Source organism: Acipenser ruthenus, chromosome 20 (genome assembly GCF_902713425.1).
Source record: "Acipenser ruthenus chromosome 20, fAciRut3.2 maternal haplotype, whole genome shotgun sequence".
Classification (NCBI taxonomy): Eukaryota; Metazoa; Chordata; class Actinopteri; order Acipenseriformes; family Acipenseridae; genus Acipenser; species Acipenser ruthenus.
Genome location: NC_081208.1, coordinates 17,285,858 through 17,308,862, shown reverse-complemented (window position 1 = coordinate 17,308,862; position 23,005 = coordinate 17,285,858). Strand labels below are relative to the sequence as shown.

The 23,005-nt window shown below is 41.1% G+C and overlaps 1 protein-coding gene across 4 annotated transcripts in view; it reads right to left on the bottom strand.

Annotated features, from left to right (window-relative positions):
- LOC117425181 (chloride channel protein 1-like) overlaps positions 1–22,110 on the bottom strand; it is a 54,267-nt gene extending 32,157 nt beyond the window's left edge. For 3 of the 4 annotated variants that reach the window (XM_058993557.1, XM_058993558.1, XM_058993560.1), the window contains exons 1-4: positions 15,931–15,989; positions 5,400–5,568; positions 662–793; positions 212–340 (exon numbers count right to left, since the gene is read on the bottom strand). In XM_058993557.1, the coding sequence (XP_058849540.1) occupies positions 212–340; positions 662–793; positions 5,400–5,568; positions 15,931–15,984 (484 nt within the window). In that variant the 5' untranslated portion in view covers positions 15,985–15,989. Of the gene's footprint in view, positions 1–211; positions 341–661; positions 794–5,399; positions 5,569–15,930; positions 15,990–22,055 lie in introns of those variants that run through there. The other variant, XM_058993559.1, reaches the window with a different exon arrangement.
- Between the last annotated feature and the right edge of the window lie 895 nt (positions 22,111–23,005).

The window sequence follows — 23,005 nt, the reverse complement described above, 5'->3', positions numbered from 1 at the left end:
CTCAAGCACACAATACTGCAAACACTCGATACACTTTCATCAGACACTGCAATGAGTTCTGTAGTAACTACCAGATTCTTCTTGTGTTGGTAGAGCTATGTAGATATTTCAGACACAACTTCCGACTTCCATGGTCAAATTTGACCAGGTTCACCAGGAATCGTGAGCAGCATCAGCTGTGCCTCCCCAGCACTGTCCCTATGTTACTCACCCACTGCCTGCGGAGCAACAAGGTGACAGAAGAGTGAAGCAAACACGATGAGGACCATGGGATAGGTGACCCAGGCCAGGTACTGCAGCAGAACATTGCCTTTCAGCTCCTGGAACATCCACTTATAGGCTGCGAGGAGGTGGGGGCGAGAGGAGAGAGGGGAGTGAGGGGGAAAGGGGCAGAGAGGGGGAGACGAGGGGAGAGAGTTTTTATGTTTGAATATTTTAGAGACACAGACGACCCTCAAAGACAGACACTGGCACACACCCACAACTTTTTAGAACCACAAGAGCACTGTGGGAGATGTAGTTTATTTTCAAGCTAAACACCTAGACACACACACACAAATACATACAATCAGATCCAGACAGGCACACACTCACATTTACAGACATACAGCAACACCCAAACACCGATTCAGACAGATAGATGACAAACTGCCATACTCACCCTGCAGACTCTTGGAACTGGCGTAGTCCATACACCAGCTCACTAGCGCCATCGTGAGGCCAAGCAGAACCAGGAAGATCCAATCTTCTCCAAGCTTGGTGACAATGTAGCGCTGCATACGAGCAACACAGTCTGAAACACACAAGCTATTACATCATCACTGCTCCCTAGAGGAGTGCTGACCGGGGTTTCTTTAAAATCCACTCTCTTACTTCTAATTAGCCCTAGCAACATTATCACTAGCGTGCTAACCAAGGCTTCTTAAAACCAATTTTTGTTGGTAGCTACGTACATATACCCCCCTGACATTCTTACATATAGCTTTAGAACCGCTTATCCTATGATAATGAAACTTGGTTAGGACATGCTTTATTCTTTAAATCTGAAAATGCTTGTCTACTTGACTCAGTTTCTCTTGGTTTTCTCTGGGCAGAGTTCTATCTATCAGTCTGACTATGTATCTGATTAGATAATATGCATCTATTTATTTATCTATTTGCCTGCCTATCTATACCTGTCTGTCTGTTTGTCTGTCTCAGACTACAGTATCTATCTATCTATCTATTTATCTATCTAGCGCTGTGCATGCTGGGGACTGGATGGAGAGTCGGTAGGTGCTTTTCTTTTTTTTGTAAATGTAGTTTGTATAGGTTTGGTTTGCTATTTAGTTAACTTTTGTTAGTGTTAGCGCCCAGCATGGCTGGCTCAGAGGGATTTTTCCTTCGAGAGACTGACTCACAAACACACAGTGAAAGTTGTCACTGAAGGCCTCATACCTTAGAGAAGTGTATGTTAGCTCTGGGGAAAGTTGTTGGTTGTGAACATATAACATCTGCTTCTCAGATGAGTGGGTCAGTTGTGGCATTTGTTGGAATAAAGTGGTAGAGTAGGATCGTTAGAAATTATTCCTTTGCTGCAGATTCGCAACTATTTGTACCAACGCGCAAGATCATTTTCTCTAATGTTCCCCCATTTAAAAAAAAAATAAAGATCTGCTAGCGAAAAAAACTAGACCAGAAGCAGGAAATAAACAGACAGAGAGGTGTGGTTTGGTGAAGCTGAGCGAATGCTTTCGCTCAGCATTTAATAAACAGAACAGAAAATAAAAGGTTTTAAACACAAAAACACAGGGCATGGCACTTGTAGCCAAAATAAAGAGACAAACAAAACGGACAGACACTAACAAACAGGGACGAACAAACACGGTGAGAAACACTACTTATTATTCTTGTTATTATTATTTTTACCTCCTCTCTCTCCCGTTCTTTCGCCCTGAACACCCAACCCTGAGTGAAAGAAATGTGCATCTATATATACTGTTGTGCTGGGATTCAATTACTAATTAATTATTCACTTGAATCCCAGCACGTGAATTAATTCTGTGCAACCCCGTGCTCACATATTACATTTAACCAGCAGTTAGTGATTTGTGCCCTCCTCGTGCCTTTATACAAATCTACACTTTTTAAATCACACGTGAAACACAGACCCGTTTATATCCCGTGTACCAATCTATACACCAACATTAACACACGCACGCAACATACAACACATAATATGCACACAGGGGCGGGGCACATTGCCACAGGGGCTTAACGTCACCCTGAAATTCAAGATTGAACAGAGTGTTTATATTGTATTTGCAACATCAGACTCCAGGAAGTGTTTTCTTTGTGGTGTTGAGGGGCATATTGTAAAAAAAAAAAACTAAAAAAAAACTGTCTGAATAGTGCAGGAGGAGCAGAGAGCCAGAATGCAGAGAGTGGCTTAGGGGAAAACAAGAGCACAGGTGCTGAAAGTGATGCTGGGGCAGCAGGGATTAGAGAGAGTGACAGCAGTGCAGGGGTGAGCAAAGACTCAGGAAACTGTGCCGAGCCAACGAAGAGCAGAGACGCTGACAGCAGTGGAAACAGCAACAGGTTGATGGCAGTATGGTTCGTGAAGAGATTTTTGCTGATGCACTGAAAGGGAGACTGGGAAAGCAGAAGCAGGGGAGGCTTAGTTGTGGAAGACGGTGTGGCTCAGGTTGCCTGTGTAAGCAGAGACATGGGATCAGAGAGAGAAACTGTATCAGTGCAGGATACTGAAACAAGTGTGTGGGGGACATAGACATGGAAAATGGGTTATTTAGCAGTAATGATGGCTTTAAAACCCCCAAGAAAAGACAACAAAAAAGAAGCTGCAAAGAATGCTTGTAAGAGCGACAGTGTTGGCAGCGAGCAGTCCTGCAGTGTACACACTACCAGCACTGTGAAGGACAGCAGCTCAGAATCAGAGAGTGATGACAAGACTGATTTAACTGATTCCTCTCAGACCTCAGGGTCTTTGTTGGGTGGGTATAGCAAACAGGACATAAAAGAGTTAGATATCACGAAAGGGAGTAGAAAGATTCTAGTTGATGACTATTTTCCAGACATCAAAATGTTCCGGAATTCTGCTGTATTTATAATGAAGAAGGTGTCAGGGTCCAATCTGAAGGAACAGCATCACTGGTACTTGAAAAACTTTGTTGCAAAAGCTTGTGGTTGTCTTAAAAATAAAATGTTTAGTAGTGTTTGTTTGTTTGTTTTATTGATTTCTTCTGTTTTTCATCACTTTTTATCCCAATGAGCAAGTTTTTATTAAACGGTCGTAGGGACACTTTTAAGAGAGCCTCTGTTTTTGAATATCTGACACAGAAAAAAGCAGTAGTTTTTAGCCACAGTGGGAGTGGAAGTTTCATTTGCAGGCATTTTTAAATCTGACTGTAAAATAAGTGATGAAAGGTTGTCTGGTCACAGTGAAGACAACAATAGGTGATCAATCTTTTTGTTTTATAATGTTTATGCCCCCCAATACTCAATTTTCACAGTAGACAGTATACATGGGTAAAAATTAGCAACAGTACTATCTCTCTGGCTAGATAAGATTATGTTTATGTTTTTAAACAGCAATTAAACTTGATAAAAATGTCACATTTTCCCCACTAGCCTTTCCGATCATAATCTTTTAAACACAGCCTATCCTGTTGGAAATGTAGTATTAGATTTCTGAATGACCCTCATTTTAAAGATTGTTTTTTTCTGGGCGAGATAGAGGGCTTGTAAAGCTTCCTTTTCCTCTCTGGGACAGTGGTGGGGTATGGGAAAGGTTTTTGGTCAACAGTACAATGAAAACGTTAAAACGAGTGTTAATGAGTCTCTGCAAGAGCTGGAGTGGGACTTCTTAGAGCTCCGAGGGTCTGTGGACTGCAACCCAAATGACAGGTTAATTAAAAACCTGAATGTGACGGGGTACTGCCCCGTCTTTATGATCATGGTTGGGACTGGCAGGGAGGGGGTTAAAATTCCTCCCTGCCAGGAAAACATGTGAGAATGTGGCTGGAGCCCTAATTGACTAATCAGTAATTATTGAATAATTGGGCTCCAGCCACAGGGAATAAAAGCCAGGGGAGAGGCCCTGGCTAAGAGAGAGAGTTGAAGGAGAATTCTAGAAGCAAGAGTGTGTTTGTATGTGCTGTGTTTTTCTGTTCCAGTGAAGGCAACGCCCAGCCTAGAAACTTTATTTTGTAAGTTTTTGTTTTGTGTTTGTATTTTGTGTTTGAAACCTCTTTGTTTGGCCCTTGTGCTGGTTTATTTTGTATTTTTGTTTATTAAAAACTTTATTTTTGAACTTTAAAACTGTCTCTGAGTCTCAAACCTCGGTCCATCCTGTCACACTGAAATATAAAAAATACAACTAATAGCAGATCTTTTAGATGTAAGGCTGCAGGGGGCGCTGGTGAGGTCCAGGATGCATGGCTAAAGCCAGGGTCTGCAGAGTCTACCTGAGGCTGAGACAGAGGAGATGGGGAGGCCACTGTCTGTGGTAAAAAAATTGATGGACTATCCATAGAGTTTTTTAAATATTATTCAGGAGTTATTAAAAAATAACCTATCCAGCATGTTTGAAGAAAGCTTTCTGAAAGGAAAACTGTCTCTGAGCTGCAGGAGAGCTGTCATCACACGCCTGTCTAAGAAAGGAGATCTTTGCAATATCAAGAACTGGAGGCCTGTATTGCTGCTGTGCTCGGACTATAAGATCCTTTCCAAAGCCCTGGCCTGATAGGCACAAAGCAGTGTGTCAGCAACTTCTTTCCATTCTCTGCTAGTCTCTCCAGTAATTAACCAACCCAATGAAGAGACTGGACAGATGTAAAAGTGAAGGACTTGTGTGATCTTTACCTGTCTAATATGGAAGGACTCTCTCTCTCTCTCTCTCTCTCTCTCTCTCTCTCTCTTTCTATTACTACAGTATCTGTCTGCTATCTTCCTGTCTATCAATATTTCGAGTCAATGTCCCTGATAGGTGCTCTCAGTTTGTTTCTCTGTGTGACAGTGCTGAGGAGGGAGGGGGTAAACAAGTCGATTTGTACTCAAGGTCGACCTGCAGCTCAGTTTACTGTGTAATAATAATAGAGAGAGAGGGAGAAAGAGAGAGAGAGAGTAAAGGAAAGGGTGAGGGGAGAGGGATGGAGGAAGAGGTAGAGTGGATAGGAGAGACATGGGTTTTAAGAAGCCTTGGTTAGCCTCCTTTAAAGGGATGCAATGAGAATGTTGCTAGTGATAACCAGAGGTAAGAGATCCATCCCCTGCAGGGGGCACTCTGTGTGTCTCCGTGTGTGAGTGTGAGTGTATCTCAGTGTGTGTGAGTGTGTCAGTGTATCTCAATGTGTGTGTGAGTGTGAGTGTGTGTGAGTGTGAGTGCACGCTCCCTTCACCTCTGCACTTGGAGTAGGGTTGCTGTTTCTTGCTCTGTGTGGTGATCCTGCTGTCGTTGGGCACTCTCTTCTCGGCTGTTCTTTGTTTCCTCCATTCTCCCTCCGTCAGCAAGCGAGCTGCTTCCTTCTTAGCAAAGTTCCCGAGCTGCTCTGTGTACTGACCGTACAGCTACCGGAGAGAGGGACAGAGGGGGAGTCAAGTACTGGACAAACATTTTTCTACTTCTAGTTCTAGTTTCTTATACAGTAGTCTCCGCATATAGGAACATTTCGCCTTGTCGTGAAACAGATTTTTCCCATTGTAAATGTTCCACCTAAAGGAACAGGAACTTTACTTAAAAGAACATCTGTTTGGCACCGCTAGCAATTTGTTCATAACTAATACAGTACTGCTTTGTAACGTGACAACTCATCATCATCAAATGGTTTATTCAATCTTTTCAAATGTAACTTGTGAGAGGGTCTTGAGGCACACTGATTGGTTTATTAAATCTTTACAGAACCGCCGTTATATAAGAACATAAGAACATAAGAAAGTTTACAAACGAGAGGAGGCCATTCAGCCCATCTTGCTCGTTTGGTTGTTAGTAGCTTATTGATCCCAGAATCTCATCAAGCAGCTTCTTGAAGGATCCCAGGGTTTCAGCTTCAACAACATTACTGGGGAGTTCGTTCCAGACCCTCACAATTCTCTGTGTAAAAAAGTGCCTCCTATTTTCTGTTCTGAATGCCCCTTTTTCTAATATCCATTTGTGACCCCTGGTCCTTGTTTCTTTTTTCAGGTCAAAGAAGTCCCCTGGGTCGACATTGTCTATACCTTTTAGGATTTTGAATGTTTGAATCAGATCGCCACGTAGTCTTCTTTGTTCAAGACTGAATAGATTTAGCCTGTCTGCATACGACATGCCTTTTAAACCTGGGATAATTCTGATTGCTCTTCTTTGGACTCTAGAGCAGCAATATCCTTTTTGTAACGAGGTGACCAGAACTGAACACAATATTCTAGGTGAGGTCTTACTAATGCATTGTAAAGTTTTAACATTACTTCTTTTGATTTAAATTCATCACTTCTCACAATATATCCAAGCATCTTGTTGGCCTTTTTTATAGCTTCCCCACATTGTCTAAATGAAGACATTTCTGAGTCAACATAAACTCCTAGGTCTTTTTCATTGTTCCTTTCTTCAATTTCAGTATCTCCCATATGATATTTATAATCCACATTTTTATTGCCTGCATGCAATACTTTACACTTTTCTCTATTAAATGTCATTTGCCATGTGTCTGCCAAGTTCTGAATGCTGTCTAGATCATTTTGAATGACCTTTGCTGCTGCAACAGTGTTTGTCACTCCTCCTATTTTTATGTCGTATGCAAATTTAACGAGTTTGCTTACTATACCAGAATCTAATCATTAATGTAGATCAGGAATAGCAGAGGACCTAATACTGATCCCTGTGGTACACCACTGGTTACCTCGCTCCATTTTGAGGTTTCTCCTCTAATTAGTACTTTCTGTTTTCTACATGTTAACCACTCCCTAATCCATGTGCATGCATTTCCTTGAATCCCTACTGTGTTCAGTTTGAGAATTAATCTTTTATGCAGGACTTTGTCAAAAGCTTTCTAGAAATCTAAATAAACCATGTTGTATGCTTTGCAATTATCCATTTTCAATGCTGCATCCTCAAAAAAGTCAAGCAGGTTAGTTAGACACGTTCTCCCTTTCCTAAAACCATGCTGACTGTCTCCCAGGATATTGTTACCATATAGGTAATTTTCCATTTTGAATCTTATTATAGTTATTATAGATCTTATTATATATATCATTGCCTCGTTTTGTATTCTGATTTCCATGAGTGCACCTCATCGCTACAAAATGGCATGTAAACAAACGGCAAAATGCGCCGCTGTTTCTCTTGTTACAAAAAGTTAGAAATTGTTCGAGATCCTGAAAAAAACCTGAATCAGACACAAGTCGCTGAGCAGTTTGGTGTTTGCCGTTTTGGTGAGTTGCTTCACCATTCGGTTAAATAATTTTGTGCATGTCATGAATATTGCTCTGTACAGGTATTCATAATTAATCTAGAGCTGCTGCTGCATTTTTTAACGTGTGTAGGGGTGCTGTGTTAATTTAGTTTGACAGTTTATTAACATTATCCTTCCCAAATGATCTTCAATGGCAGATAGATTGACATTGTAGTGCCACTATCTGTCTGTCTGCATTGCCATTGAAGATCATTAGTATAGTTAGCAAACTGTAGTCCCATTCTACCAATGGCAGCCTCATCCCATTGTAGCTGCCCTATACTTGTGCTTAGGTTAGCCACCTGGCTCCAGATTTACCAGACGCTTTGAAACAGAACAGATTTTCAAAATTCCCCTTAAACTGAAAGTAATCAATGTGTAAATTAGCTTCACCTTTGCTGAGATTAATCCTGTGGCAGAATTGATGTGTGTAGCAAACAAGTCACACTTATCAGCTGCTTCCCATCAGATCTATAACGATTAGGTATGGATAAATAGATGAGAAACGGGATGATGCTTTGATTGGGAGAGTATTTGCATATTATTGGCGATTGACTATCGACGAACAGAAAATAAATAGCGACTAAGTGGCTGCAAAAAATAAATACATAATAATAATAATACAAATACATAAGCATTTTATTCATTCTTATTATAATGATACAATTGTTTGAAAATCTGGAACCAGATGGCCATCCTACTTGTGCTACCATTATTGTAATACACAATTATGATTACATTCATTCTAGTGTGTCTGTCTGTCTGCTTTACCATTAAAGATCCTATCAATTCCATTGTGAAGTTGCCATGGAAATGCTGTGGTGTGCTAATGGTTCTGCTAGCAAGGGTTTCTACTGGGTAACACACTGGGATCAGAATGGGAACCCAGACAGTCTTTGTAAGGGAATACCAAAAGCTAACAGCAATAATTAACACTGGTTTCTAATTAAAGAAGTCTCTGCTCTTAACAGTAATTAAATACTGGTGGGAACAAGGTCTCCTGTACACACAATATGCAACAGAAAGATTAGAAGCCTTAAAATAAGTTTTAAAATAAGTTTTACTACACTACACCGATCATATTCAAATAACTTGGAAATAATATCTCAGGCCTCAGAGCACTTATTAGTCTGTCTGTCTGTCAAAAAGCGAGTGTAGAATGTTGTATTTTAGAGTTTACTTTCTGAAAATATCCTGTTATTTTGAAGAGAGGCCTAGCAGAAATTGTAGAAGCCTGCAGCTGGAGTTATGAGTCAGCCTTGTTAACCTAATGGACTGTGGTCAAAGTTCTGGGAAAGGGTCCAGGATGTAATACTTGACAAATTCAACAGCTAGTTGAATTTCTTGTCAACTAATGAACAAAAATCAAGACATAACATCTGAAGTTCTGAATTAGTAATATTTTCAACTACATTTCAGCTATAATTCCTCGGTGTTTGTTTACTACATTCTTCCAGAGTGTAGTTTCATTAAAGCTGCAGACAGACAGAATAATCCTGTTCAGTTTGACACTACAATATAACCCCTTCTTCTTGGTGTCTGTGTTAGTATAGTTAGTTAGTTAGTTAGTTAGTTAGTTAGTTAGTTAGTTAGTTAGTTAGTTAGTTAGTTAGTATATTTCAAGAGTTTAGTTTCATTAAATCTGCAGACAGAGACCCACAATCCTGTTTAGCTTGACCCTACACTATAATTCTTCCTTGGTCTCTGTTATACCCCTTTCACACTGGCGCTCCTACCTAGGTCCCGACCCAGGTCCTGGCTACCTGGGTCACAATCCTGCATGGTGTGACGCCACGTACCCGGATCAAGGAACATTTCTGTTTATTCTGTTTAGCCGTGTTTCTGTTGATTGAGACACACCATGAGCCAGATTGCAGCAGGGATGAAGAAACATTTGCTCTAATCAACATTTGGGCCGACGATCCAATCCAGAGAGCTGAACAGATGAAAGTGGTCATGTGAACATTGCTGCTTCCAGGGCATTGCTGCACACATTGTGTACTTGCTTCTGTCTCCCAGGCTGACCCTGCTTCTTCAAAAAGCAGTGTAAAATCACATAGCCGACCCGGGTAGGGTTCGACGTGGGTAGAGCATGCCAGTGAGAAAGGGGCTTTAGTTTACTACAAAAAGTAACAGTCTGCCTAATATAATAGAACAAAATAGAATAGAAGAGAATAGACTAGGCATGCTTCTGCCACTACTTGTAACATCTCTGTCACATAGCCACAATGAGTAAAACAGACAGATAGGCAGACAGACAGACACATACAAACGCACACAGACAGACAGACAGGCAGACAACATTCGCAGTTCAACCCACAAAATGGCAACTTAAAATGTTCAGCCAAACTTCTTTAAAACCCATTCTCTTACTTCTTACTAGCTTTATTAACATGATCACTGGTCCTCCTCTAAAGGAGCGCTAACCAAAGCGTTTATAAAAATCTGTTTTTGTTGGTAGCTACGCACATACATCACCCTGACATTTTTACATATATCTATAGAACCACTTATCCTATGATGCTGAGACTTGGTCAGGACATTCTTTAGTTTTGAAATCTGATGAGAGCTAGACCATTGGAGTGACTTTGAACTACAACCACACACCCAGGCTACAGTAGATCAATAAAAGTAACATTTAGCTGTAAGAAACAGCGCTATCTAGTTAACAGGTACCAAGAATCAAGTTTCTTTATTGTATTGCTGTGCACTAGGTGGTGCTGGCTCTTCTTTAACCCTTTCAGTCCTGAATTATTTGTATCTAGCTACAGAATAAACTCCCTTTATTGAGTATACATGAGAACAGGACAAAACATATTTTTTACATATGTTTCTACTCTACCTAAGACTGGGACCTAGGAGTCCCATGAGGTTCCAAAGTGATTTCCGACAGCGTATGTTAACATACAGTGGTCCAACCAGGACTGAAAGGGTTAAAGACACAGATGATCTTGCTTGGGTTACAAATGACAGAGCAGTAGAACTGGAGAGGAGCTTCCAAACTCAGGTCAAGCACCTTAACTTTGGAAATATAAAAAGGAAAAAGAAAGACACAATGTTGAGCAGTTGCAAGAAGAAACACTCCAAAATATTATTAATATCATGAAAAGGTGAACAGCAAACAGATGATCCCTTTAAACAAGTACAAACACCATTGTGCATATTGCACAGACCTGCTGGTTACTGCCTCTGAGATGCATTGCGAGCCTGTATCGATTGCTCCTCAGCTGTTTCACTGAAGCTCAGGTGAGCACAGCTGTGGTGCATCAGAGAGACAAGCCAGTTATATAAAACCCTGCCAGATTCATTATTGAACCAGTTCTGGGGTGTGAGGGGATGTCTGAAATAAACTGTACTGTCAAATTGTTAAAAAAAAAAAAAAAAAAAAAAAAACAGCGCACTGTCATAAATTGATCATTGAGAAATATTCAGCCTGACAGACTAGGGGGAGGGACTCTAGCTATCCTGCCCTTATAACGTGTACCATGGAGTTTTTGCACTGGGATGTTGCAGTTTTCCCTCATGCTTTTCCTATGATTCTACTTTACATTTCCCATTGTTTACCCTGGTTTGCCATGTTTCTTACTATGCTTTACCATACCTCGCTATTCTTTACAATGCTTATCTATGCTTTACCATGCGTTCATTATGATTTATTACACATTGTACTATAGGATACTTTTATAAGGGTCATTAGAACTATCTTGTTGAGAAGCTACTGTGCCATTGCCAGCAGTAATCAGGCCCCATGCATAACCCATCATAGATACCTCCGGGATCAATTAGAGGCTCCTCACTCCAGGTTTAATTATAGAACCCCTGTAGTGACTCTGGTGTCAGTTCAGAGTCAGATTGCTCAGGTTGCTGTTGGCATCATTTTAGAAACTCTTCTTCTGTTGCCTGTGTGAAGGACTACAACTCGCATCATCCCTCACTGTTGCTGCAGGCATACAGGCATGCTGGGAGGTGTAGTTTATATTCTGGTTCTACTTGTAACGCTAGTGTCAGACTTTAGCAGGAGCCTAACTGCTCAGGTTGCTGCTGGCAGTGTCGTCCCACTCATTATACACTTTGAAAGTGTCTTTATATATATAAAAAAAACTGCAACTCCCATGATCCCTTGTTGTTTATACAAGTTTGTAGGCATGCTGGCACAATGCTGATTGTTTTAACAGCTCTCAACAAGATATCTGAAAATAACATCTCTTCATTTTATTTCCATTTCTGTTTTGCAGCCCTGAGCTGAAACAGAGCTCACTGTATGCACATCGTTCCTATCATACCCCCCTGCTGCTGGAAGGTGGTTGTCTGTCTGTGAGCAGCTAAAGCTACAGTATCAGAGGACATGAAAACAAACTGGAAAGACAACAATGCCTGTATTATTTGTGAATGGAATGACTTTTGCTAAAGAAGTTTAATAGCAGTTGGATAAGCACTTCTCTGGATATATGTACAAATGTAAGTGGACAGACAGACAGACAGACAGATGCCTCCATATACCCCTAGATACACTAAGTTTGTCTCAGTTTCCAGTACAGGCTGTATAACACTGTACAATTCAATGTACAATCCTTCAGATTCGAAATCTGCATGGAATTGGATGGAAGTGTTCATAACATGTTGTCAAAGGCATTGTTATAACATTTGCAATTATAATGCAACAACATTAGATCATTTATTGGATCTCACTAACTGCAGTCACAGAAAAGCACTCGAAATGCTGAATTCTCAATTACAAATAGTTGAATAGTCTAAATAGCTGTATGCACGTTATGTTGGCTGCTGCGGATCTGAAGGATTCTGCACATAGCTATAGTCTTATACACTCTGTAATTTTTGATTGTGTTTATGGAAGAGATCACAATCAAGCTCTGCAGGTTGAAACCCATGTCGGTTCCCAGGCTTGTCAATGTTTAACGATGCGTTTTCTTGTGTGTCAGTTTATCAGAGAGGCGGAGAATGTGCAACAACTGAGGTTTCTTCCTCTTTTTCAGAAACACTGACACATTCCCACAACTCGAGACAACAGACCTTCTCTGCCTTAGCTCGCTCTGACATCTGAACTGTTTCCAGTTTGTGTAAGACAGGTAACAAATGCATTTTAAAAACAAGAGCTGACATCTCTGACGATCACATCACTGCGCCACCGCTTAAATGAGAGCTAACCATCTTTAAAATCTATTCTCTTACCTCTTATTAGCTTTATTATCATCATCACTGGAGTTATACCCATACCTAGAGCCACCATGAGCAGTCAATTTGACCGGCGTATTAAAAACCACATAAATATTATAATGAAAGGACAAACAATTGGATATAAGTTGTAGTTTTATTCAGGCATGTCATAAAAAAAACATCTGCACAACTGAAACGTTGTAAATGAATGAACATTTGAACAGAAATTGATTTACATACAGACATATAAAGTGCAACTGCAAAAAAATGACCAAAAAAAACAAGAGGAATCATCATTTAGTTGTCGGTGGGCTTCAGCTTCAGTGCAGTGTTGTATGTGGCGAAGCATACGCTCATCTACTGATAAAGGAAAAGCACTCAATACGCTCTCAGACATTGTGTTTTGTATATGGTAGGTCCTGAAACCTCCTTTAAAACATTTTGTTGACACCTTCTTCCTGCAGCATGGAGACCAGGATTTATAATGTCCAAAACAGTGCCATCACAGCCAACCTCTTGAATACCTGGTGGTGCTGGCACTACCACTAGAAAAGCAGCTGGTACAGGTGCAGGGGCTGACACTTGAGAAGAGGCTGGTACTGGTGCAGGGGCTGACACTTGAGAAGAGGCTGGTACTGGTGCAGGGACTGACACGTGAGAAGAGGCTGGTACAGGTGCAGGGACTGACACGTGAGAAGAGGCTGGTTCAGGTGCAGGGGCTGACACGTGAGAAGAGGCTGGTACTGGTGCAGGGGCTGACACGTGAGAAGAGGCTGGTACAGGTGCAGGGACTGACACGTGAGAAGAGGCTGGTTCAGGTGCAGGGGCTGACACGTGAGAAGAGGCTGGTTCAGGTGCAGGGACTGACACGTGAAAAGAGGCTGGTTCAGGTGCAGGGGCTGACACGTGAGAAGAGGCTGGTACAGGTGCAGGGGCTGACATGTGAGAAGAGGCTGGTTCAGGTGCAGGGGCTGACACGTGAGAAGAGGCTGGTACAGGTGCAGGGACTGACACGTGAGAAGAGGCTGGTACAGCCTCGTTTTCTTCTGCGCCCATTTGCGAGTCCGGTTCTGTGTCCAGGATGGAGTGTTGGGGTGATCTCTTTGCACACTTGGTCCTGGCTCTTCGCTGCTGGAATTTTCTCCTACGCAAACCCACTCTTCACCAGAGTCAGTGCAGTGACCCCTCCCTCTTTTGCACTGGAAACGGCAGTGACTCCTTCCTCTTTCGGCTCTGGAGACAGCAGCAGCTCCTCCCCCTTTTCCACTGGCGACAGCAGTCCTTCTCTGAGTCACAAGGGTCACTATCTCACTTCTGACACTACATGTGACAGGGTAGCGTCACGGCCCAGGCTGGCTACCGGCAGGAATTAGACCCAGAGGCAGAAAGCTACAATTTAAGCGCTGGTACGCATGTTTATGAAAACAGGAACAAACTAAACTGGCACGAGGACCAAAATAAAATGTTCAAACAAACGAATAAATCACTTGTAGGCTGGGCATTAACCTTCACTATCAAGTTGCAAAACATTACAAAACTCACCGCCCACAGCCCTCACCCCTCATCCCTCACCCCTCACCCCTCACCCCTCATCCCTCACCCCTCACCCCTTCCTTAAAGCTGAAAACAGTCTTCCTTTGAGGGGTAAACTGGACTGTCAACAAGATCTTTCATCCTTCCATTGTGGTAGAATATAGAGGGTTAAACTGGTGAAGAACAAACTGCCAGACCAAGAAGGAGCAACACTGCAGGGCAACTGAACTGGATAGCAGGGGGCTGTCTGTCTGTGTGTAGCTTTAAGAACCAAGGTCTTTCTTTCTTTCTTTCTCTCAGCTTTATAAATTCCTTTATCGGTCACATATCTCACCAGAAGGACGTTTCAATGTTGCTCGAGTGTTTTAATTAAAAGTAAAATGTTTTTTTTTTCTTTTTCTGCATGTCACTCAATACCAGTACAGTGGACTATTGTGTAAAGCTTGATATTAAAGATTCAGTTTCGCTAAATTAATGAAGCTAGTGAGGGACACACAGTGCTTATTACAACCAATCAATCAATATCTGTATCTCTCTATCTCTTTCTATCTGTCTCTCTATCTATAGCGTTTTACACTGGCATTGCCTGCTGTGTGCTTAGACCTCTATTTCACAGGGGGGGGGGGGGGGGGGGGAGCTGCTTCTGAAAAGACTCCTAATAGCAGAGTTCTGTGGCGAGGTGGTTTTAGAAATTGCCACTTGGGGGCGTTCAACTTAAATTATAATTATCTGTACCAAATCACCTACTAGGGGTGTAAGGATACACTAGATTTGAGGTACGATATGCATCACGGTACGGTCCTGATTGGTTACTTGTATGATCATTTAATGCTGGACTATTTTGTTAAATGGGTAGGTATTCATACCAGCTGTACGACACACTCATTCTTCATTTAAGAGCCACTTGGTGAACTGTAATGAGCTGTGCTGTGCTTCTGGTCTTGTATCACGATACAAACGATACAGACCTTTATTAAGATACAATATATCACTGATACACTCTGAAACGTTACACCTCTACCCCCTAGTGGTCGTTTTTCAATACCACCTTGTGTCAGAAATGAATTCAACTCTTAGGATTCTTTTCAGTAGATCCAGTGGTCAAAAAATAGGACATTAAACAGGGAAGGGATTGAATATAAGGCAACTGTATATGATATATACAGTTCAGAATACTGTAATCTGCCAAGTTTTTAACCTGTAGTACTTTGTATTTAATCACATCCTGATGTAACTATCACTATTTAATCATATCCTGATGTAACTATCACTATTACCTGCTGTATTATTGAATTGTGGTTTGTCAAACTTGTACTTTGCTTGAACAAAAGTTATTGTATTTCTTGCTCTTATTGTATTACTTGTATTGTAACGCTTGAAATGTTTTTGCTTACGATTGTAAGTCGCCCTGGATAAGGGCGTCTGCTAAGAAATAAATAATAATAATAATAATAATAATAATAATAATAATAATAATAATAATAATAATAATAATAATAATAATAATGATATGAAGCAGCCCTTTAAATTCCTGCTTGTAACAGATTAACTGAAACATCTCTGAAAAAAAAAGCTAAATAAAATACAAACCCATTATTGAATTATTGATAATATCGGGGTAATGGGTTATTGTTCAAACCTGGCTTCTGTTTAAGTAACCTAAACGCCGCATTGATTCAGAATATTGATGCTCAGCTCCAAGATCCCCCCCCCCCCACACACACACTCCCCTAAGTTAGCGTATCACCTTTGTGTCCTGCAAATCTGGAATTTGGATTCAAAATAAAACACTTACCGGCTGTGGATCGGAAAGTGTGCCGGGTTCCAGTTCAGCTGTTATCTCCCTCATCCTCTCAGTCTATCTCTCTTTCTGTGTGTGTCTCTCTATCTCCCTCTCCTTGCGCTCTCCCTTTATCTCCCTCTCTCTCCCCCCTCTCTCTTTATCTCTCTCTCTCTCTCCATCTCTCTCTCTGTACCTCCCCTCTCCCTCCATCTCCCCCTCTCTTTATCTCCCTCACCCTCTCTCTCTCCATCTCTCTCTCTACCTCCCTATCCCTCCCTCCCTCTCTCCCTCTTTAGCTCTCCCTCTCTCTCCACCTCTCCCGCTCTCTCTCTACCTCTCTCTCTACCTTCCTCTCCCTCCCTCTCTCCCTCTTTAGCTCTCCCTCCCTCTCTCTCTCTACCTCTCCTCTCTCTCCCCCTCTCTCTTTATCTCCCTCTCTACTTCCCTCCCCCTCCCTCCCTCCCTCCCTCCCTCGCTCTCTCTACCTCTCACTCTTATTCTACCTCTCCCTCTCTTTCCATATCCCTTTATCTACCTCTTTCCCTCTCTAGTTAATTCTCAAAATCAGTTCATATCAATCAGACAGTCTTTTCTCACATCACTGATGTCTGGTGGTCAGTTGTATTCATTTGAAGTATAACTCTTTAGGTTAATTCTCCCCCCATCCAAGGTATTGACTGAAATGCAATTCACCACAGGAGTTCTGCAATCAAAGAGCTAAGCAATCTAGGGAGGGAGTGAGAAAGAAAGAAAGAAAGAAAGAAAGAAAGAAAGAAAGAAAGAAAGAAAGAAAGAAAGAGAGAAAGAGAAGATGGAGGAAGTGAAGAGAAAGATTGAAAAGCGGATATGAAGCTCAGAGGGAGTAGGGAGAGAGGGAGAGAGGGACGAGAGAGGGAGAGAGGGAGAGGGGGAGAGGGGGGTGAAATGAGCTTTCTCTGCTCGCTCTGATGTCAGCAGCTCTCAATTAATAATTCTCCTGATTCCGTCTCCATCAATAACAACTGATTTAAAACAAAGACTTCATTAACTACCCACGAGGATCTGTTCTGTTTCTGGGCTTCATCATGACCACAGTCCTGTCATGATACTGTTCCCCAGCAGCAAGAGCCAGCGCCATCTAGTGCACACACACTGTAAATGAAGTCTCATTTTGTATTGCTGTTAAATGACAGTAGCTGTACACCAGATGGCGTTGGATCTTACTACCTCATAAAAGTTTACCACTGTAAATGTGAAGTCATTTTGCGGTTTTCCCCCATGCTTTCCCCTGGTTATACTGTCCATTAATCACGCTTTGCCATGTTTTATAATGAGATTTAGCAATGCTTACCTGTGCTTTACCATGATTTCAATATATTGTAACACTTCGCTATGCTTGTATAAGGGTCTATACAGTCACTGTGGCTGAGCTAGAATAGTTAATATCTAACTGACACCTAGGACAGAAGAGCAGCTATTAAGTACAGACCACATAATTTAGTAATTATGATAAGAATATCTCCGAATGATTGAAAACATAACAAAAACATAATTTTGAAGCTACGCACTTTTACATAGCGTGTCGGTTTCACAGGTTACGATTTAGCGGAATTATTTTGTTAGCTTTAAGAAGCTGCTGTCTCTTCACCCAGCTCTTCTTGGAAACGCTTATGCAAGAAAATCCCTCTGTGTGTGTCAGAGGTGGGGTGGGGAGAGGGCAGAGGGAAAGAACACTGTAACCCGAGCTGTACAGTTTAAATTTAGAAAGCCACGTGTTGGTACTGTGAGACGCTAGTGTGTGTTACAAGCGCGACACGGTCCTGACCTGTACCAGCAAAAAAAAAAAAAAAAACGGGACTGGTTGCTACAGCTCCTGGGTATCGCAGATCTCTCCTAATCCCGCTCTCCCTTTCTCCCTCTCTCTTCTATCTTTCATAAAAGACGTCATCTCGTTTGGCGATTCCAGTTTGGGCGATTCCTGTTATAAAACGAGACACCGTACACACGACCTAATTATAAAACACAAAAGTCATGAGCTACTGATAAACATACCGTACTGAGTGTTGTTATTTTTTTAAACTTGAGAACTATGCCCTTTGTTCCAAGCCCGGGGTGGCATCTGCACACAGGTGTACTGGAAGAGTGACAAACCTTGAATGACGATTGATAGCTTTCTGATAAGTGATTTATAATTATAAGTCAGGTCCCCATTGGAATCCATTAGCAGCAGCTACACTTAAAATGTCGCTGAGAATGTAGATCTCAGAAACAGATTCAGTGTATTAATGTCTGTTTAAAAAAAAAAAAAAAAGTATTTAGATTTAATGACTTATAATCTGTTTCTAAGTGTTAGATGGCTGCCTCTAATCAAGTCGAGAGTGTGCTTTCTCTTGACAAGCCTCACAAAGAGTGCGCGTGAATGAAATACTCTCATTCTGATTAGAGGGCGCCACACTTAAAAACATGCAATATATTTTTCTTGTTCAGATTCACTTTGTATATCTTTTTTTCTGTTTAAGTCACCCCCTCAAAAGAGCTCTCAAACATGTCCTCTCTACAGCTGATACACCAGAATGTAACCATAAACCTGTCCCCTCAGCAACCCTTCCTCCCCTGTAGATGTAACAGATATTTTCTGTGCCTTCCTGGTGTGTTTCCTGCAACCACTAGGGGGCAGTGTTGCAGGGGGGTAGGTTACTGGTTACACACTGGTGTACCAGCTGTACTTTGAAGTTAGACATAATAAAGAGAGCTCTACCATAGTGGTGGCTTTAATCTTCAGCTTTAAAAGTCACCAAGATGTTATGAGTGACGCAGAACATTAGACACAGTGATTCTGAACAAGAAGAAAAATAGATCATACTGAAATCACATACTGTATTTAACCAGCTTTACAGGAGCTTCTTGTACAATCATAGCTTTCAGTATCAGGAAAGTAAATCAGACATCCATCACTAGTGTTAAAGACAGTCCTGCCCATGTGTCATTCTAATTGGACAAGCAGCTCTGTATTACAAGATGCAGTGTATTTGAATTGAATTTATTAATGTACATAATTACCCAGTTTGTTCCCTCACTGCCTCACAATATCAGCTTTCTAGGAGCTTCTTGTAAAATGTTGTCCGTGTACAAAAACACAACAATGTAAACACAGGGGAATGGAGATCTCCTTTCTACTCATTCACTTGTGTGCCTGCCTCCCTGCCTACCTACCTGCAGCTAAAACTACCTAAGAGAATGCAAACAAACTGGACCTGGGGCTGCTCAGTTTATCCTTTCTGACATCTGACCAGTTCACAATCCAAGAAGCACTAAACATGTTTCTACAGTACAGTACAGCGAGGATCTACCCATCAAACACTAGATTACAACTTTATATAGACACTATGCTGTACAGCAAGACTTTGTTTCTTTCTGAGACCTGAGCAGATCACCCAATCCGACATGATCAGTCCCAATCTGTCAGATCAAAGGCACAACCTTCAAGCCAATTTATATCCTGCAGTCACCTCAACACTGCAGTGTTGATAAAAAATGACCTAGATCTAACAACTACAAGCAATAAAAAATACAGAGAAATCAGGTTCATGAAAAATGAGGTTTAGATATGTCAGGGTTTTGCTATTTAGATGTTTGGATCATTAGAACAGATCCTTCGAAGTTTAATGGAAGTACTGTACTTGGTTTCCCAGCTCACTATAGCATTCAGCAGTGCTGGCCAAAGTTGACCCTTCCACTCCTGGTCTTGGTCCCAACCCTGTTCTAAATTTGTTTGATTGAACCAATCAAACCTCCGTCCAGACCCTGAAGCAGATCTTTATATAATTTTATCTGTTAAACCTGGAGTGGAATGGATCTTGTAATTGGACACTGCTGGCTTTCAGTATACTGCACTATGTTTAGATGTTTACAACTTTCTTACCTTTAAAATTATTAGACTGTGTTGCACAGTAGACTGCACTGGTTAAAAAGAAACTATATTATTTAGCAGTATTTGATTAACTGCACAACCTAGTACAACAGTATTCCTGAGCCTCACCCCTCCCCAGTTTTTTCAGAGCAGCAATACTGAGATCTGATATTTTACACAACAGCACTAGTGCTCGCTAATATAAACTAAATATTAACTTTGCTGCCAGACAGAAGTCAACATTTGAAAAGCTTTAGTTTTCCAATAACAAACCACCCTGTCAGTGGCATACACTCCCCGGTGCCACTACTGTAAATACAAAATCAGAACAATCAAGGACAAGAAAAAGTCCCACAGTCCTACAGACTGCCTCCACACACACCCAGACCCCGATACACTGACGAACCTGTGCTACTTTATGTCCTGACCAGGAATCACAATTGGATAAGTGCTTCTCTAGATATATGTAAAGTGCCAAAAATATGCATCCCCAACTGGGAATGACAATTAAAAACAAAAACAATATTGTACTCTTGGTTGAAACTAGATAAAAAAAATAAATAAAAAAAAACATTAAAAATTCAAATGAAAGCATCCCTTTCTAACTCTGTCTTCTTGACTGTGAAAAGACTTCCTCGTTCTAATTCGTGATCACACTGTCTGAAATATCAAATCCGCTTTATCTGTTAAAAATGTAACCTGTGCCATTTGGTTTACCCCTATCAACTCAATTCTTTCACACTCAGTATCTGGGTATCTCTGAATAGCTAATCAACCTCTTCAAAAACATGCTGGACGTTTTAATGATATCTTATCTATTTGTAGCAATGTAGAATGACTGGGTGGGATAGCTGGTCAACATTCCACCTCAAAAATGTGCTTCTGCAAACACCCAAGACAGGCACACTGAATCTGGTAACAGTAGTATCAGTTACTATTGCATAATTATATAAATATTGTGTTTATAGATTGACAGATAAATGGATATGACCATAGATCACATAGATCTATCTATCTATCTATCTATCTATCTATCTATCTAACTATCTATCTATCTATCTATAGACACATCTAAATTGTACAGTACAAAAATCAGATTGTACCAAGCTATACAAACAGATAGGTATAGATGTACACAGGGAGACAAATATATATATAGCAACAACATCAGTCTGCCTGGATATCTGTATCGTGCTATGTGAAGAAGGCAGAAGCCGAAAAGTTGGAGTATTTCTAGTGATTAATGAATATCCTGTTGGATCCTGATTCAGGGATATACAGATGTTTGGTGTTTTTGAATTCTCTCTTTCTTTCTTATCTATTAAGTTTATAAAGCTATCTGTGCATCTTCTTCATCCTGACAGTTCACATTCATGTAGTACAGGGGGGCTCCCAAGTGGCACATCTGGTAAAGGCACTCTGCCCAGAGTGCAGGTATGCGCCCCATAGCTTAGAGATCACCGGTTCAAATCCAAGCTATGCCACTGCCGTCTGTGGACAGGAGTTCCCAGGGAGGGGTTAGGTCAGCTTGGGAGTCCTTGGCTCACCGCACACCAGCAACCCCTGTGGCTGGCCAGGCACCTGCTGGTCTGCCTGTACGCAATTCAGAACTACATGTTCTGAGATGGCTGCACAACAGGCTTGCAGAGCAAAAAAAAGCGGGTGGCTGACGGCACTCGTTTTGGAGGACGGGATTGCTCGTCTTCATCTCTCCCGAGTTAGTTCAGGGGTTGCAGCGGTGAGCCAGGTCAAATAATAATTGGAAATTCCAATATTGGGAGAAAAATTGGGAATTCATGAAAAAAGTAATTGTTTAAAAAAAAATCATGTAGTATTGATTGAGTACCAATATTTAGTTTTTCAAAGTCGATCCTTTTGAAATTGTGCTGCTGTACTGGAATAGCAAAGCAGGTCCAAACACAGAATTATGCAAACTGTATTTGGTGAATAAATATCCTTAAAAAAGCATGAACTTTGTATTGAGTTATACTGTATTAATAATCAAAGCAAAAATCAGCATTGCCAATTGTCACATGCAGGTCTGATATATCTATATTTATATCTATGTATTTAGGAGAGAGATAGAGAGCTGGATTCATATCTATAGTTAGATATTCTACACACACACAGATAGACAGAGAGTTATATTGTTCAGACAGAGTTATATGTTGTGCAGTATTGAAGGGCGTTGAGAAAGCAGCACAGTAAAGTTCTCTTGTTCTATAGTAAAGTATAAAAGGTACCTTACCAGAGTCTGCTGGTATCGCAGTGCTTTCCTCTGCGAAGCATCTGCAGCCATTGACACCTTGTCACTAACCCAAAAATAGGGGTGTCCTCGCACACACACACACACGCTCTGACACACTCACTCACTCCAAAACAGAATCTCTCTCACGGCAACCAAGACGCAAACACTGAGCTGAGCTGAGCTGACTATGGTGTCACACTGCCTATCTGTGCACTAGCTGACTACACTATATCTATCTACATATATACAAAACTTCAAAAATGCTAATTCAAAACTATTCAAACCCTTTGATGCTATGATAGTATTGTCTACAAAGTGCTAGAAATTTCAGTATGATAATGCACAACCTAATTCTAGAAAAGTCTAGAAAATGCTGGATTGTAGGTGAACATTCTCAGAGAGTATAAAAGGGTTAGGCATAGGATGATTGCTGTCATTACCAATAAGTCAATATGGGAAAAGCTATTTGAAGACTGTAGGCAGAAAAACGATTTATTGTCATAAAGCTGGAGAAGGATACAAGAAGATTTCCAAGCATTTGAGTATCCCAATTTCAATTATTGTTTCTATTATCAAGAAGTACAAGACTCATGGTACTGTCACAACGCTCCCTCGGTTTGGAAGAAAGAAGGTTCTTTCACCAAGAACAAGTAGAAGAATTGTGAGGAAGGTTAATAACAATCCGAGACTGACTGCCAAAGATATTCAGAGTGAATTGGCTAAAGTGGGACTGGGGTTTCCATTTCAACAATAGGTCGAGTATTGCATGGTGAAGGTCTCAATGGTCGCAGGCCAAGGAAAAAGCCACTCTTAGGAAAACATCACAAAGACAATCACTTAAAGTTTGCAAAACAGCATTTGAATGATGGATATGAGTTCTGGTCAAAGGCTTTGTGGAGTGATGTAACAAAAAACGAGCTATTTGGTCACGCTGATAGTCGTCACGTTTG